The 18,685-nt window shown below is 40.7% G+C and overlaps 2 protein-coding genes across 2 annotated transcripts in view; one reads left to right on the forward strand and one right to left on the reverse strand.

Moving 5' to 3' along the window:
• Positions 1-212: 212 nt before the first annotated feature.
• On the forward strand, positions 213-11,871 carry ARL1 (ADP ribosylation factor like GTPase 1). The gene is made up of 6 exons (XM_036250973.1): positions 213-398; positions 2,747-2,884; positions 5,800-5,881; positions 7,781-7,892; positions 9,577-9,755; positions 10,456-11,871. The coding sequence occupies exons 1-6, from the start codon at positions 395-397 to the stop codon at positions 10,484-10,486; spliced, it is 546 nt and encodes a 181-aa protein (XP_036106866.1). The 5' UTR covers positions 213-394; the 3' UTR covers positions 10,487-11,871.
• Positions 11,872-15,015: 3,144 nt separating this feature from the next.
• Positions 15,016-18,685, reverse strand: part of UTP20 (UTP20 small subunit processome component) — a 96,470-nt gene continuing 92,800 nt past the window's right edge. Inside the window, exons 59-62 of the mRNA XM_036250972.1 lie at positions 17,999-18,289; positions 17,673-17,799; positions 15,547-15,692; positions 15,016-15,274 (exon numbers count right to left, since the gene is read on the reverse strand). Of these exons, the coding sequence (XP_036106865.1) occupies positions 15,119-15,274; positions 15,547-15,692; positions 17,673-17,799; positions 17,999-18,289 (720 nt within the window). The 3' untranslated portion in view covers positions 15,016-15,118. The remainder of the gene's footprint in view (positions 15,275-15,546; positions 15,693-17,672; positions 17,800-17,998; positions 18,290-18,685) is intronic.

The following is an 18,685-nucleotide window of genomic DNA, read 5'->3' on the forward strand; positions in this document are numbered from 1 at the left end:
CAGATTCGCCACTCTGGGGTGTCAGAATTTAAAATGAAAATTCCAACTTCTCCGTTTCGGAAGCCCTTCCCGTCCAAGAGGACGGAAGCCGGAGCGGTTCGGGGTCCCTGACTATTTTTCTCTCCTGGCTTTCACAGTGCCGACCACCCGGCGCGCCCGCGGCGAACTCGCGTCGAAAGCGACGACGCGGACGCACAGGCCGCCGCGCGCTCCCGCCCACGCCGGGTGGCCGACGTGGAAGTTGCTGGCTGACTGGGCTTCCAAGGAAACCGCCTCCGAGCCGGAGCCGGAGGCGAAGACGAGCGGCGGTGGCGGCACCCAGGCTCGAGTAGGAGACGCTGCCGAGGCCGGGGCCTGTTTCTGACCATCAGCGGGGTCGGACAGGCGGTTCATCATGGGTGAGGGAGCTGAGGAGGGCGCCGCGGCCGAGGGCTGGGTCGGGGGGAGGCGAGGGGTCGCCCCGGGAGCCCAGAGGAGCCGGCTTCTCCCGGGGCGGGGGCCGAAGACTTCGCTCCCCGGTGGGGTGGGCCCTGCCTGGAGCGGCCGCCCCGCCGTGTCGCCGTCCTCCCGCGGGGTCGCGGTGGGCGCCCGGGCCCTTCTGGCCGTGAACTTTCCCCTCCCTCCTCGGACCCAGCTGGACTAGCCGGGCAGAGTTGGTCTTGCACAGCTTGGTCCGTCCCAGGTCGCCGAGGCTTCTTGGGGAGAAGACGAGGTCTGACCCCATAGTGGAAGCTCGACTGTCCCTCCCTGGTCGCCGGGACTGCGTCATGATGTGTAAAACATCCAAACGGGTCGCTCGCGATTTTGTTTTACAGCCAACTTGGCTTTTCGTGTAGAGGACAGAGTTAGGGAGAGAAGGGAAGGGGGACAGGTGAGCGAATGGACTTCTCGTCTCCAGTCTCGAGGCTGGTGGAGGGAAGGGCATCGTCATCGCACGCAGGAGCCCGAGAGCAGGGCACGCGTTCTTTGGTTTGCAATGTGAGTGGGGGTGGAAAGTCTGGCTTATGAAGAGCCCTCCACGGTTCTCTGGGGGTTTACTTCCTGCTCGGGAACTTTGCGCAGGCACTTCTCTGTCCTTCCCGGAACGTCTTCAGTTCTGCTCTTCCTCCTTTTTTTTTTTTTTTCATAACTTGTTCAAGGTGGAAAGAACTTTGTTAAGTCCCACCCCCTTTTATTACACTTTGCCAAGGTTCCCTAGCCCGTGTGTTCATTTTTCCAGACTCGTAGCTCTTAATTATGTCATTTTTTTTTTGTCAAACAGCCACGTATTTTTGAATGGCATCACTTATGTTGTCAACCTTTTTATATTGTTTTAATGTAACGCCCTTTCGACCTAATGTCTTTTGGTGGGAAAGAGTCAAGCCAAGGATGCTTTTTGTTTTGTAATCATAAAATAAGAAAAAAAATTGTTCTTTTGTTGTAAAAAAAGAATAATAAAGACTCTAAATTTCCACTTTCCTTACTCTTACGGATTGTTTTACTTAAACAGTCCATTTCTAGAAGGCCCTGCTGAGACAAAGAATAACTTTTTAATTTTAATTTTTTCCCAGCTTTATTGCCGTATGACTGACAAATCAAAATTGTATACTTTTCAGTTGTACAACATAATATTTTGATGTATGTATACCTTGTGAAATAATGACCACAATCAAGCTAATTAACACATCCATCACTTCCCATAGTTATCTTTTTGTGCATCTGGGTGGTGAGAACCTCTGGAGATCTTAGTAAATGTCAAGTGTGCACTGCATTAGTGTTAACTATAGTCACCATGCTGTACATTAGATCTCCAGAACTATTCATTTTATAACAAAAGTTTGAACATCTTTCTCTTTCCCCAACTCCTCCACATCCAGTAACTGCAATTCTACTCTCTGTTTACCAGTGCTTTTATATTACACCTACCTATATAGGAAGCTTTCTGGAAATATTTCATGATACATTGAATGTAGCTTTATTATTATTATTATTATTTTTTATCCTCACCCGAGGATATTTTTCCATTTTTTGTACAGATAGACTGGGAGGGAGAGAGAGGAAGGGAGAGAGAGAGAGAAACATCGACGTGAAGGGACACATCGAGTGGCTGCCACCCGCACAACCAACCAGGGCTGGGGACAAACTGCAACCGAAGTACGTGCCCTTAGCGGGAACCGAACCCGGGTCTCTCCGGACCGCAGGCCAACGCTTTAACCGCTGAGCCAAACTGGCCAGGGCGCTTTATTATTTTTTTAAATGAATTTTCTATCAAGAATAGTTTTTATTTTGGGCTTCTGTCTCAATCTCTTGTGCTAGTTTATTGATTAATAGATGTCTTAGTGATTGAAGGTAGTTATGATGGTATTGCTGCTGTACAGCAATAACAGTGTTTTGTGTGCAAGGATCTCATTGAACCATTGTCATTCACATTTGCCCTTTGATTTTTAGGGTTAGTGGGGAGATCATGCTAAGGTGCCCATATTCTCTTGATCAGAAAGTGAGCTCCATGAGGGCAGTGGTCATGTTTCTCTTATTTTTAGTGTATCATTTGTGCTTGCCTGATACATTATCTAGGACATGATAACAATCAGTAATTACTTGTTTGATGTTGAATAATGTATTTCAGTGGGGGCAAAAATATGCATGTATGAATCTAGGAAAATAATATAATACTTAATTTGGTATAGCTCTCAAAGGGCAAGATTAAATGTTTTGTGGACCTAGTTCACAAAATGATATTTAATACATTTTTTTTGTTTGTTTTTAGGTGGCTTTTTCTCAAGTATATTTTCTAGTCTGTTTGGAACCCGGGAAATGAGGATTTTAATTTTAGGATTAGATGGAGCAGGAAAAACTACAATTTTGTACAGATTACAGGTTGGAGAGGTCGTTACTACTATTCCTAGTAAGTGTTGGTACGGTAAACTATAAGAGCTTTCTGTTTTCCATCTAATGTGACTTTATTTTTGAATTAATAATTCATATAGTAATGTAATTGATAAGGATTGTAAACATCTAGTATGAGCATATTATTGATAACATTTTTTCCCCATAAACTGAGAAGCAATTTGGTATAATGTATGGACCCTTGTGCATGGCTGGGTTTTGCTCTTTAGAGAGGTTTTAAAAATTGCTTAAGACCTGACCAGTGTGGCTCAGTTGGTTGGAGCCTTGTCCTGTACACCAAAAGGTAGTGGGTTTGATTCCTGGTCAGGGCACAAGACCCAAGTTTTGATTTTGATCCCAGGTGGGGAGCATGCGGAAAGCAACCAATCAATGTTTCTCTCTCACATAAATGTTTTTCTCTCTCCCTCCCTTTCTCTGAGATAATTTAAAAAAAAATTGCTTGAGTTCAGCCACTTAATCTCATTGAGAGCCATTTATTGACAAAATGAAGATAACAAATGTCCACTGGCTTTGAGGGGGGAATGAGTGAAGTGTATAAAATACTTTGTAAACTACTTTCTTTTTTAAAAAATATTTTTATTGATTTTTTAGAGAGAGGAAGGGAGAGGGAGAGAGAGAAACATCAATGAGAGAAGTATCAACATTGATTGGCTGCCTCCTGCATGCCGCATCCTGGGGCTTGAGCCTGAGACCCAGGCATGTGTCCTGACCGGGAATCAAACCCGTGACCTCTAGGTGCATAGGTTGATGCTCAACCACTGAGCCACATCAGCAGGGCTGTAAACCTCTTTAAAGAATTATATAAATGTTAAGTGATATTACCTATGGTTTTTTCCCCCATATTTGTTACTATGTATTTTAATTAATATTAGTTTCTCCTAAGTAATTCTGTTAATTAGTTGTAAAGATCTGAGTTGAAGAGATTGAATGTTGAATTAATCTGGGACCTAAAAATACCAAGAGAAGAACACCTCAACTTGAAATCAATTGTTTATATCTTAGAAAAATATTCTCAAATAGTCCTGTTTGACTAGATAAGAATACTCATCTGTTATTACTTATTACTAGTATATACTTATTTGTTATTTATACTTTTCATCATTTGTTGACCTGACTTTACTTAGAGACTAATACAATTAAACCAAATTTAAGTGTTCATAGAGTTTAAGAGTATTTAAATTATGCCTCTAAAGTTACTCTGTCATTCATGGTATTTCTATGTTTAGTAGTATTTAAATTTCTGAATTACAAAAAGAAGGCTAGCTTTTATGAAAGAACTTTTAAAACTCTGTGGCATCTTTTATTTCTTTTTGCCAACTTCATTGAATTTAAGTTCCCTTGTGTTTTGCTTCTTAAAATTTCCCGTCACTTGGTAGTTGTTCCTGCAGTGTACACAGCCCAGTGGATTGCATTTTAGTGAATGCTGGTTTACACCACACTCTTGCCCCTTGCATATAAACTTCCTAATCGTGGTGAAGATGGTGATCACACTCCTCCCTAATTCTAAGGGAGACATTATGAACTTACTGTTTAGTTATTCACTCTAGTTTGTTACAGTATAGTTATTTATTATTTTTTTATTAATTTTTAGAGAGAGAGGAAGGGAGAGGGAGAGATAGAAACATTGATGAGCGAGAACATCGATTGGCTGCCTCCTGGGGATCGGGCCCACAACCTGGGCATGTGTCTTGACTGAGAATCGAACCGGCGACCTCTTGGTACATGGGTCAAAGCTCAACCACTGAGCCACACCAGCCAGGCAGTCTAGATATTTTTTGGTTATAATAGACATACTTGCCATACACTCATATGAATTATTTACCAATACAAACTTAAGTCTAAAAAAATTAATTGTTCAGTTACAGCTGTCAGTCAGTTTTTACTGTGATTATTTATTTATTTATTTATTTTTTAATCCTCACCTGAGGACATTTTTCCGTTTTTTTGTTCAGATAGAGTGAAAGGAGAGAGAAGAGAGAGAGAGAGAGAGAGAGAAACATCGATGTGAAAGGCACACATTGAGTGGCTGCCACCCACATGACACAACCAGGGCCGGGGACAAACTGCAACCGAGGCACATGCCCCTAGCGGGAACCGAACCCTGGTCTCTCTGGACCGCAGGCTGACACTCTAACTGCTGAGCCAAACCAGCCAGGGCTGTGATTTTTTTTTTAAAGGTTGTGAAATCATAGTAAAGTTTGTGTATATAACTCCTAATTCTTTGTAGCATCCTCTGCACCTTTCCTTAGATTCCTTGCAATGAAAATAGTGGTCTCCTGCCTTACCTCTGTGGTGTCAGGGCTCCACCTAAGAGGGATGGCACGGATGGGACATCTCCCCTTTGGTCCCGCAGCTATGACCTTATGACAAATGAGTGCTGAGGAAGCCTGCAGAGGGCCTGTGAGATTGCCAGCCTTGGAGAGCCCGTCTTCCATAAAGCAGTAAACCATTGCTGTGCCTCACCCACTGAAACGTAGAATCTGGCTTTTCTTAGTTTTGTTCCCTGTTTATTTGCTACCTACCAAAATTTAGATTTTTTTTTTATAATACATCTACAACTGTCCTTTTACATATAACTTTCTGAACACTTTTGTAGGTTAGCATTGTGTTATGAGAGGAGTTTAACATAATAGGATTTCCACTGAGCTGAAAATTATGTTTGTAGAGGTGACTGGGGATTCTTACATAATCTGAAGGTGGTGCTGATCTTGCTAATTGTGTGTATGTGTGTGTATGTGTGTGTGTGTGTGTGTGTGTGTGTAGCACAGCATAGTGTCTTGTCTTAAAATGGAATAATAGCTCAACCAATAATGTAATTCAGTATTTACCATTTGTCTTAGAAACTCAGTTAGATTGTATACTTTGAAGGCAGAATGCATTAATGTCTGCATAAGCTTCTGATTTATCTTCCAGCCATTGGATTTAATGTTGAAACAGTAACATACAAGAACCTTAAATTCCAAGTCTGGGATTTAGGAGGACAGACCAGTATCAGGTATGGTACAAAGACCAGATTGTTTTGTGGCATTTAACATTTATTGGGTCTTGTGGGATTTACAGCAGTAAACCAAAAGATACCTTCTTTTGTAATTTAAATGGACGCCACCTAGTTTTGTTTTGTTTTTTTGAAAAATGACTTTTATTTTTTAAAATTAAATTTAGCCCTGACTAGTTTGGCTCAGTGGTTAGAGCGTTGGCCTGCAGACTGAAGGATCTTGGGTTAGATTCCCAGTCAAGGGCATGTACCTGGGTTGTAGTTTTGATCCCTGACCCAGTCGGGGTCATGTGGGAAGCAACAAATTGATCTCTCTCTCCATAGTGATGTTTCTCTCTCTCTCTCTGTCCCTTTTCCTCCCTCCCTCCCTTCCACTCTATCTAAAAAAAATCAATGGAAGAATGTTCTCGGGTGAGGACTAACAAAAACTAAAAAACAAAATAAAATTTATTAGGATGCATTAGTTAATAGAATTATATAGGCTTCAAGTGTACATTTCTGTGATACATGATCTGTATATTGCACTGTGTGCCCACCACCCATAGTCAAATCATCTTCCATCACCGTGTATTTGGCCCCCTTTACCCTTTAATACTCCCCCACACCCCCTTCCTCTCTGGTAACCAGAATACTGTTGTCTTTGTCTGTGAGTTACAGTTTTTTGTTGTTGTTAATCCTCACCTGAGGATATATTCCATTGATTTTTAGATAAAGTAGAAGGGAGGGAGGGAGGGACACATCGATTGGTTGCCTCCCACGCGACCCCAACCAGGGTTGGGAATCAAACCTACAACCCAGATATGTGCCCTTGAGCCGGGAATCCACAACCCTTTGGTCCTTGGGCCAACCCTCCAACCATTGAACCAAACCAGCCTGGGCTGTGATTACAGTTTTATATCCCACACATGAGTGAAATCATCTGGTTCTTAGCTTTTTCTGATTGACTTATTTTACTTAGCGTATTCTCAAGGTTCATCCATGTTGTTGCAAATGGCAGTATTTCATTTTTTCTTATGGCTGAGTAGCCACCTAATTTAAAATGAGGTAAAACTGCCTGTTCTCTCAATTGGATTAAAATATAAGAAAACCAGTTTTTCAGATACCACTTAAATGAAAAATGTTTTTATGAGAATCACAGGATTTAATTAGTTTTCTACTAAAAGGGCCCTCCATTTAGTTCTTGTCAGCCCCTTCCTCTGTCAGACAGCTACTTCAGATTTCCTAAAAATACCTTTCAGGTCCACTGCTTAGGGCTAATGTGAACATAGATGTCCCCGGAAACTCAGGTCTCCTGCTCAGCCTTCTCTGTGTGACATGGCAGCTGTGAGTGTTTGGTGACTGTCACTGGTTGCTCACTATAGTACCATCTTCAAAGACCAGTAGTGTGTTCTCCAGATGTCCTGCTTCCTTTTAACTTGTTTTATTTCTTGAACCACTTTTGAGTCTGTTTCTAACTTTAGCCATTCTACTACTTGGTGTCTTTAGTGAATAATTTAATGCCTATTTTATAATGTTCTTAAAAAAATTTTTTTTAGGGACGCATGCCTCTTAAAGAGTTTCTGGTTAAAGAGTTATAAGATTTAACAGTCAGGTCTGTGTACATTCTTTGTCAGTACATTTAGTGATTTTATAGATTATAAATATATTCTCTCAACCTAAAGTCTAAACTCCTTGGTCCTGTGAGTTAATGTTTATTAAATTCTTTCCACCTTCACGTCTGAGTGATAAGATACATAGCAGTTAGAACAGTGCATCATTATGGCATTGATTCTAACATGGGTGGGATTGGATTGGTATGTAACCACCACCAGCATTGCCAAGTCTTAGCATATAAATTAATATATCAGGTTTATCTTTTTTCCAATAATAATATATTCTTTCTTTCTCAATTTTCTGTAGGCCATACTGGAGATGTTATTATTCAAACACAGATGCAGTCATTTATGTAGTAGACAGTTGTGACCGAGACCGAATTGGCATTTCCAAATCAGAGTTAGTTGCCATGTTGGAGGTAAGAAAATCTTATTAAAATGTGGGGAAATCATTTACATTTGCTTGCTGTTTTCATTGTTTAATATTACATGCAGGAATAATTACAAGGAGAGCAGGGATTTTTCTCTCCCTATGCCTTTATTATCATTTTCTTTTATGCATATTACTTCCTATTCCACAAATATTGTTGCATAAATGGTTGCAGACAAAAAAATCCAGCCTTTCTTTAAATGAAAATCCTTGATTTCCAGGAAGTTCAAAATTGAATTTGTTCTAAACTGAACTATTCTGTGACTTGTATGAAGTGATTTTTTTTTTAGAAAAATGTATTTCTGGTTGTGTAAATTAGCTATGGAAGCACATGCAGGTGTAAATAATAAGAAAGCATGTTTGTTACAGATTTATTCAAGTTCAGAGAAATATCTATTTCTGGGTTTCTGGCACAGTTATGGCCCCTGCTTACCTCTGCCAGCTTTATCATTCTTTACTCTTCCTGTACCTCAGCCCCGCTGACCTTTCCGTTCTTTGAACACACCCAGCTTCACACCTGACACCTGGTCTTCTGCATTTGCTCATCCTGCTTGGAATGCTCTACCCCAGATCTTTGCATGACTACCTTCTTGATTTGTTTCATCTTCATGTCTCTTCTCCAGAGAGGAGCCTGTTATTTTCTAACCCCTTATTCTCTGTACCATTTATAATTCCTTTCCATTATTTTAGATATATTTTGTGTACTTATGTATATCTCCCATCCTAAAATGTAAGATTCTTTGAATTTGCCTTAATATCCATTGTGTGTGGAACAGTGCATGTACTTCATTAAGAACTCATTACATTGCCCTGGCCAATATGGCCCTGTGGTAAGAGTGTTGCCCGCGGACCAGAGAGTCCCGGGTTCGATTTCTGCCAAAGTATGTACCTCAGTTGTGGTTCATCCCCTGCCCTGGTTGGTGGCAACCAATTGATGTGTCTCACATCAATATTTCTCTCTCCCTCCCTCTCCTTTCCTCTCCAGAATCAATAAAGGAAAAAAAAAATTAAAAGAAAGAAAATAGGCACTGTCATATGCACTGTTGGTGGGTTGAAATTGTTACAGCTTTTCTGGAAGGCAGTTTATTAATCTATGTAACAAGAGCCTGAAAAAATTTCATACTTTAATTTCATTTCTTTAAAATTATGTTACGGAAATAGAGATCACACAAAGATCCTACATAATGATTCTGTCACTTGGGTTTCTCTAATAGTAAGTGAAAAGAATCTAAAGGGTTGAATACTGGAAAGCAGTCATACAGTTTATGGTGCATGTAATCATAAAGTTACTTTACAGTGCATTTCACCTTTTTTGTGTGTGTGAGAAAATTTTTATTGTGTGGAAAATCATCCATGATTTAAAGTTAAGTTTTAAAGCAGGATATGGAACTATGTGTAAATGTGATTTTAAATATATAAATTTATTTACTAAATAAACTAAATATCTGAATTACAAAGTTGTAGAAAATACCTAAAATGTTAACAGGGATCATGTTTGGGAGGTAGGATTAGGGGTGAAGCTTCTTTTCTTTATACTTCTCTATAATTTCAAATAATTGATAATATATCAATAACTAAGAAATGTACTTTTAAAATAATGTATTTTTGGCAAGTCTTCCTAAACTCGGAAGCACATTGATTAAAGGAAATTAAATATCTTTGGTTTTATTTAGGAAGAAGAGCTGAGAAAAGCCATTTTGGTGGTGTTTGCAAATAAGCAGGACATGGAACAGGCCATGACTCCCTCGGAGATGGCAAATTCCCTTGGGTTACCTGCCTTGAAGGACCGAAAATGGCAAATATTCAAAACTTCAGCAACTAAAGGCACTGGCCTTGATGAGGCAATGGAATGGTAAGCATCATGTCTCCAGAAGCCGTCTGTGTGTATGTGCCGCTGTATACATACGTGTAACTTCCCTTTTGTCTGATGAGATTCAGATTACTTAGTGGCTATCATATTATGTTTCTCCAACCTTCTCTCTCACTTGCCTTAATGTGCTTTTGCTTTTGTTTCAACCATAACTACCTGATTATAGTTAGACAAGCCAGCTTTCTGCCATTTTTCTGTTTCTTGCCTCACTTCACCCTTCAGTTTCTTACCCTTAAGCCTTTCTTCTTCCCTAGAGTCTTCCCTGACATACCTCCTTGCCCACTGCCTCACCACACACGGATGTCCTTGTCACATGTGATACAGTACTTGTTGTGCTGTCTTGTAATTGGTTTTTACATCCTCTTATTAGATTATCAGCTCCTTGAGTGAGACTAGTTTTCACCTCTGAATTATCCACATCTGGCCCAGCTGTAGAAGTAGCAGCCTAGACAGTTATTTTGTTGTTGTTGTCTTTTTATTATTCATTCAAAGCATAGACCAAGTGAAAGCTGAAAGACCCTGTTCAAAATCGAGCCCATACCTCCTGCTTCTAATATAACTATCTTAGCCTTATCATTTGAAGTGCTCTGGAATCCATCTCCAGTGTCAAGTTTATAAATGATCATATTTTATTCCTGAAAGTGAAGTTAAATTTTTGAAACCATTCATTTTCTCTTCACAGGTTAGTTGAAGCATTGAAGAGCAGACAGTAATGTAATCACTTCTGCTCTGCAGAAATGAAGACCACATCACATATCCCTTGGAAACAGTTAAGTGTGCTTCGCACTACTAAATGTTAGAACCGTGTATGATTGACACGTGCAGAACTGACTGACTACATTTGTAATAAATATAAAAAATAAGTATTTGGTTGGAAGGGTAACTCATCGTGATTGAACCAACTGACCGGTCTGTGTAATGTAAAATATTCCTTCCTTGCTTTTTTGTATTAAGATATATATTCTATTTGTGTGGAATTCTTATTCAAATATAGTCCTATTAAAGAATGCACTCTTATTGAGGGAAAATCCTATTTTTGAATGAGTGGTTGCAGATTGTTTGTATAAACACTAATAAATATCTTAGCTCAGAGTTTTTTCCCTCTAAAATGAATTACGTTTTTCCAAAAATTAGACTCAATAGAATAGTCTAGGAACATAGTGTGTGTAATATAGTTTTCATTTGTTTAGTGACCACTTTATTTAAGCTGTTTTATTTCAAAGCTTTTGGTTATAGGCATGAAGTTGAAATAATTATTTTGGTGGTTAACCTCACTGATGTATCTGTAACTGTCATTTTATAGAACTTTATAATTATTGGGAAAATTTTATGTATGTTGACCTAGTCCATTTGTAAAAGAACCCTGTGATGTAGGTAGGACAGACTGTAATGTAATGTCTTTGTTTTATGGACATGTGGAACCTTGGGCTGATAGGCTGGCTTGCCCAACTGCTAGTTACCTGGGAACAGGACTCAGAATGAGACTTCAGAGTCAGAAACTTGTCCCAAGAACTAATCATAAGTTCCTGAAATGCCAACTGTGCAACACGGATGACATGACTCCTTAAATAAAACCATGCTAACTGAAATAGACTCCACTTCAAAATAATGCCTCCAAGTTTATCTGTCCACACTAGTAGAGGCAGTAAAAACAATCCTATATGGTTATATTTGATGAATTCACAACACATCCAAGAAAAACATTCATATTGAAGAAACAAAGATCTATATTTTAAGAAGCATTGTAAAAGATGTCTTTACTGTCTTTCATTCCTTTTATTTATGTGTAATTGGACGTAAACATTTGATTGGTGTCAAAATCTTATTGGTTCTACAGGGAAAAATTAAGCATTCTTGGTTTTAAAAATTAGGTTTACTGCTTAGGCTATGAAAAACAGCTATGTTCAGAGAACTTTTTAAACTACCCAGTCTACCACAGAATTGGCTGCAGTGTGACAGAAGTATAAATGAATAGTCCTCAGTAATTACTAAAATTGGGGAGAAATTTTTTCAGGTTGGACAAGCAGCATTTATTTTTATTTTTTAAATATTTTTTCTTTATTGATTTTAGAGAGAGAGGGAGAGGGAAAGATAGAAACATCAGTGAGATAGAACATTGACTGGCTGTCTCCCACATGCCCCCACTGGGGATTGGGCCCACAACTTGGACATGTGCCCCGACTGGGAATCGAACCAGCGACCAAGCACAAGTCGACACTCAACCACTGAGCCACACTGGCCAGGCTGGACAACCAACATTTAAAATATTAGAGCCTAATACCAGTGTGCCCCTCATGTTTCAGAAGCCCTAGGGGTGCATATCCTGTCCCTGACACTGTCTTACCAGATATTGGCCTCTGGTCTCTTTCCTTAACACTTTGGTCATTCTCTCAGCTCAAGTGAATGTGGCTTTCTCTTTTCGCCTATGGGACTGTTATTCTTACTTGTTCCCCAGTACCCATTCCTAAAGTGGTCTCTGTGTCAAGTGGAGACGTTCAGGATCACCGTGAGAGCAGAAGCAGGGGGAAGTGAGGCCCTGACAAGCAGCTGCTGTCCGGTACATGACCCTCACCGTCTTGAATTCTGAGGGCCCCTGAAGCTGTAGCCAAGGTCAGCACTTGGACGATCCTGGTTCCTCTGATTTATTACAAAGAATAAGATGGGAGTAAAAGCATACACTTATTTTAATATGGCATGAAATTTTAAGGTCTTGGTCTAGCAGGAAACAACTGTGTAGGTATGTTACAGGAGTTTAAATGTTGATACTTGTAAAAATCTAAAAAATAACCCATGAGTTCTCGGCACATGTAGCTACTCCTTCAGTCCCCGCCCAGTAAAACAAGAGACTTGGACAAATAATATCAAAGGTTTGTTTTAGCATTAAAATTTTGTTTTATAACTGGTTAGTAGGTGTGCTATATGATGCCATTTCACTGAAAATTAAGAAACTGAGAGTGGTGGAATTCTTACAGCAGAGTACTTGGAAATGTAAGCAGGGACTTTATTTACTGTTAGCATCCCTTGCATCTAGTGTGGTGTACCTGTCACATAGTAGGTACTCAATAAATACTAATTAAAGCAAAGCTGTGCTCAAAGTGTTAACTTCTATTTTTGATTCTTACAATTTTTATAAAAGCAATACATGCACTTTAAATCACTTAGAATTAATGGAAATCGGCCTTCCATGATGCCCCACATTTATCCTTTTGGCTCATTACAAACTCCTTGGAAGTGTGAGAACTCCTGATTGAGACAAACTACACTGAAATCCAGATGCTGAAGTTATGAATGCTTAACCGTTTGATTCCTGTGCCATATACTATAAAATTCTAACCCCATAATTATAAATTATGAGGAGCATGGGCTTTCTTTCAGGCCTGGATTTGAATCTTGATTGTGCTTCCTATATAGGTAAATTATTTAATCTGAGTCTCAGTTTCCTCATCTATAAAATAACCAATTTTAGGAAACTCTTAGGAATACTGTGAGGATTAAACAAAATGTATGCAAAGTGCCTGGCACACAGGATGATCTTCCTCCCCACTCCCTTCCCGTTGCATTGGGCCCTGAAGAATACTGCTTCCACTTCAAGTGAGTGAGGCAAAGACACCATAGTCTGAACAAGATAATGCCAGATTGTTTCCCAAAGTGGTTTACAAAGTTCTCTGCTCTACTGTGCTCGCTGACATTGGTACTGTCTTTTTCAATCTGAAGGTTTCAAAATGGAATTTGCATTTTCCTGATTATCAATGAGGTTGAATACAGGAGTGATTAAAAGCATTTAACAACTAGACATAGCTGGTGCAGGAAGACCCCCTACTAGTCCAGGTATTGATCCTTGACTTTCTGGTATGGGGGACATGGAGTCTAGGGATTCAAGCAACCAAGGTAGCCCTTGTGGGGTCTCACAGTAGTGACTATTTACCGACCAGCATGTAAGTACTTTGGTATTTAACAATATAGAACATATTGGCTCAATGTTAAAAATTTAGGATCATTTATATTTCTTCTGTGCGATGCCACTTTTTATTGGATTATCTTGTTGATTCACAGGGATTCATTATAACCCTTTATCAGTACATATCACATCCCACTTCTCTTTCCCTAAGCAGTTCTTAATTTTAGTGGAACAGAATTTACGTGTTCCTCCCACAGATAGCACTTCGTGTGTCTCATTTTTGATATCTCACAGGAAAAGCCCCTCACCCTGTTTCTCTCTTCAGAGCATCATGGCTGTCTCAGCTTACCACCTGTATAAATTTTAGAATCAGATTGTTAGGATAATATGAAGAACTCTGGGGATTCTGCTCAGATATGCATTTAACCAATGATCCAGCTTGGGAAGAACTGGCATCTTGCAATACTGAATCTTCCTATCCATGAACAGTTATATTTCTCTATTTGTGCAGATATTTCTTAAAAAATTTTCTTCTTTTCTTTATTGATTTTAGAGAGGAAGGAAAAGAGAGAGAGAGAGACATCGATGAGAGAGAACATGGATGGGCCACCTCCTGCATGTCCCCCCTGGGGACTGGGCTGACAACCTGGCATGTGCCCAACGGGGAATAGAACTGGCAACCTCTTGGTGCATGGGTTGATACTCCACACCAGCTGGGCTGTGCTGATTTTTAATTTTTTTTTTGCATTTATCCCTGGGAGGGAGAGTGGAAGGAAAAGAGAGAGAGAAACATCGTGAGAGACACATCCAGTGGTTGCCACCCACACTACCCCATCCGGGGCCAGGGACAAACTGCAACTGAGGCATGTGCCCTTAGCGGGAACCGAACCTGGGACTCTCTAACCGCTGAGCCAAACTGGCCAGGGCTCTTAATGTCTTTTGATGAAGTATAATTTTCTACAGAAGGATATTACAAATCATTTTGATGTATTCTTAACTTCTACATTTTGTCTTGCTATTTTAAAGTGTATCTTAAAACAATTTTTTCTTTATTGATTTTTAGGGAGAAAGAGATAGAAACATCGATGAGAGAGAACATGGATTGGCCACCTCCTGCATGTCCCCAACTGGGGATCGGGCCCACAACGTGGGCATGTGCCCTGACCGGGAATCGAACCAGTGACCTTTTGGTGCATGGGCTGATGCTCAACCGCTGAGTCACACCAGCTTAAAACACTTTTTTCAACTCCGTTGCTAGCATCACATGCTTTTTAGACAGTGAAGATACAGTATTACAAAATGTTTTAATTTAAAATGTACAAGCACGGTTGTATTAAACTATATAATATACAATCTCTGCCAAAGTTTAGCTTTTATAATAAAACCCGTGACTTCTGACTCGCAGATACCCTGGCGAGTTCATGAGACTGTCCGCGCAGCGGGCGCTCTACTCCACCATCGCCAGGTCTTTCAGGCTGTGGCTCTTTTGTCTCTTGGCCTTATAGCCCGGACGCAGGAACTCTATCTTTCTTTTCTTTGCTTCACTTTTATTTTTGTGTTTCTTCAGCTTCTTCTTGGCAGCAATATCAGGATTAGTTACAAACTTGAAAAAAGAATAGAAATTTCGATTACTTTTAAAGTAAATGTTAAACTAATAAAAAATGTACATATGGACCATTTATTCATCTTTAAACATCAGAAATGTTTACACACCCATTAAAGAAAACCTGGAGCCCCAGCTATAAAGTTGGCACTTGTCAAACAGCCAGTTCCTCTTTCCTCCCTGGGTCAGCGTGACACACGCACGCACACCCCTGGGTAAAAATATTAAGCCTGACAAACACGCCGTGTTGTATTTTCAAACAGCACATTTACCTCCAAAGCCTTCCTCTTTTTCCGGAGTGCCCTTTTCTCATGAGCCTGTTTTTGTACAGAGGCGAAGGCTAATGAGAAGCTCTCCAGCCCAACCAGCTTTTTGAGTAATTCTATGATTTCCTGGGATAGATTCTTCAGCAAAGGATCTATTCACACACAGAGCAATAATCAGAGACAATTACGTAGGAAAAGATACATTTGAATATATACAAAATGAACAGCAGGCGAAATTTAAACTCTGTGGCATTATCACTTTTATTACTTCAACCTTATATGCCAGTCTGAAACTAACCCCTACATTTCTGAGATGAAAAAATGAGCAGAAGCACTGGACACAGGTCCCAGCCCCCACTGCATCCAGGATTCAGCAAGAGGCCAGAGACCATGAAGTCCACTTCCTAGCAGAATCCCTGGCTCAGAAGACCGCATGTTTTGGGTTCCCTTTACTAACCTGCTCAGCTCTGCAGATGGGGGAAAGGTAAGTATGTTTCTCCAGGCCCTCTCTAATTCGTAGGTCACAGGCTTACCTCTGGCCATAACCTTTATTTACTTATTTATTTGTGTGGATTAAAGACTCCTCTGTGAAGCTAATGAAAAGCTATGCTCTCCCATCTTCCCTGACCCTTTCCCAAAGGCAAATAACCCACAGGTTTCTGCCTCGTTTCAGGAGGGTTCAGTATACCTGTTCAAGTTTCTTGAAAATAGAGACTAGGCCTTTTCTCCACTGTTGAACCCCCAGGACCCGTCAAATATTAGGTGCTCAGTAAATGTTGGCTGATGAGAACCAAAGCAGACTTGACCTTCGACATTGCTTGTCCTCTTCAAGAGGAAAGAAACTCTCAAGGTTGTAGGACCACGACAGGTCCTGCTTTGACATTTACTTCATTTGTCTTATTTCAAGGCTCTTTAACATCCACTTTACTTTCTTTTTCCAACCCCCAATTCCCTCTTTTCCTATTACCAAAACAGACCTTTTAGGATCAAGTGAGGCTATGTACCAGACAAGAAAAAAAAATAGGAAAAAGTGAAATATTTACTATTTCATACTTCTGCCTTGTAATTCTTTTTTTTGTTTTAAACATAGCATATTTTTTTACATTGAGTTTTTTTTTTTTTTAATCCTCATCCGAGGACATTTTTCCATTTTTTGTACAGACAGAGTGGGAGGGAGAGAGAGGAAGAGAGAGAGAGGGAAACATCGATGTGAAAGGGACACATCGAGTGGCTGCCACCCGCACAACCCACCAGGGCCGGGGACAAACTGCAACCGAGGTACATGCCCTTAGCGGGAACCGAACCCGGGTCTCTCTGGACCGCAGGCCGACGCTCTAACCGCTGAACCAAACAGGCCAGGGCCATAGCATATTTTTTTAAATATTTTTTCTTTTTATTGATTTTAGAGAGAGAGGGAGAGAGAGATAGAAACATCGATGAGAGAGAACATGGACTGGCCCACCTCCTGCACGCCCCTCACTGGGGATTTGGCCCACAACCTGGGCACGTGCCCTGACCAGGAATTGAACCGGCGACCTCGACCAGTGAGCCACACCATCTGGGCAATTTTTTTAAAATCCTCACCTGAGGATATTTTTCTATTTATCTTCAGATAGAATGGAAGGGGGGGGGAGTGAGAGAGAAACCTCGATGTGAGAGGGACACATCGATTGGTTGCCTCCCACACGACCACAACCAGGGCCAGGGATGAACCGCAACCAAGGCACGTGCCTTTGACTGGAATCGAACCCGCGATTCATTGGTCTGCAGGCTGATGCTCTAACTGCTGAGTCAAACTGGCCAGGGTCTGCCTTGTAATTCTTGAGAATATGACATTTCATTGTTCATTACTGTCCATAGCACTATGAGGTTCAGAACCACCCCAATTTATAGTTTTCTTTGAATATTTATGCCTAGGAGTAAAACATCTTTTAGGAAACATTTACTCTTTGACATGAGAAAGCATATAGAAAGAAGGCAGTTAAATATAATACAAACACGCCGTATGTGTTTGCTGTTAATTGTCTTGATGCCTAGCAACTTTTCTTTCTTAACCTCTGGCAGGGAGGGAGGACAGAGGGAGAAGGAAGCATTCGGGAGGGAGGTGCAAGCATTCAGGGGAGGCCGGTTACCCTGGTCCGAATAGGTGCTGTGCAGTTCTCGGAACAAAGGAGCTATGATCGCTGGGAGGTACGGCTTCACCCGGTCTACTCCAAGATCCACTGCCACAGCTCCGAGAAACTTATAGATGCACGTTCTCTGAAAGTACACGTCGTTTTCGTTAGAAGTGTCTCTCATACTTGCGGCCATACAAAAATGTAGAAAACAAGGTCTATTTTGGGGCAGATATTATTGCTCAGTTTTCAGTGCAAAAGTTCCTAGGGACTTGGGAGGATCACTAACACCACTAAAATACTTAAAGAAAAGACTACTTTCAGTCACTGTACATTTACCTCACCTTTAAGGGGTTTCTAGGCGAGTAAGCAGCTTCCAGCTTTGCAATCCGAGACAACTTCTGAATCAGCCACAGCAGCGTGGCTGGCTTGCTGTGCTCTTTGTCCTGCTCACTCTCTCCTTTGTCACCTGCTGCCTTCCCAGCTGCACAGGCCTCGTGTTCTTCCTCTCTGGCCACAGCACCTCCCACAGCTTCTTGTTCCCCCCTGACTTCTTTTACCTCACCTTGCTTTCCCCCAGCATCGAGTTCCAGTAAATATAAGACTTTGGCTACAAACAACAAATTCTTAATAATCTAAAAGAAAAAAAAGAAAAGTGTTGGCATGCCAGCTGAGATCAGTCCAGATACCGCCTTCACCTAGTTCCCCGTGCCCCGCCCCTTAACCTCTACTGCTCGGTCTGGTCCACGACGACTCACGAGAGACGCCAGGGCCTTGCTCATGTCCCTGAAGCACACGTGTGTCCCTTAGCACCCCAGCCCACTGCTCTGTCAAGAGGAGAACATAAAAGGGAGCAGCAGACCAACTATTCAAAAGCAATTTACATTTACTGTATATTTATAAATGCCTTCTTAATATTTAATTTTGCATATTAAATTTTATAATGAAAACACATGAAGCTTTTTAGTGATAGTTTTTTATCTGTCTTCTGCTAAGAAAATTCTCAGACACACTGCAGCATAAATGTTTTC

Source organism: Molossus molossus, unplaced genomic scaffold (genome assembly GCF_014108415.1).
Source record: "Molossus molossus isolate mMolMol1 unplaced genomic scaffold, mMolMol1.p scaffold_m16_p_10, whole genome shotgun sequence".
NCBI lineage: Eukaryota > Metazoa > Chordata > Mammalia > Chiroptera > Molossidae > Molossus > Molossus molossus.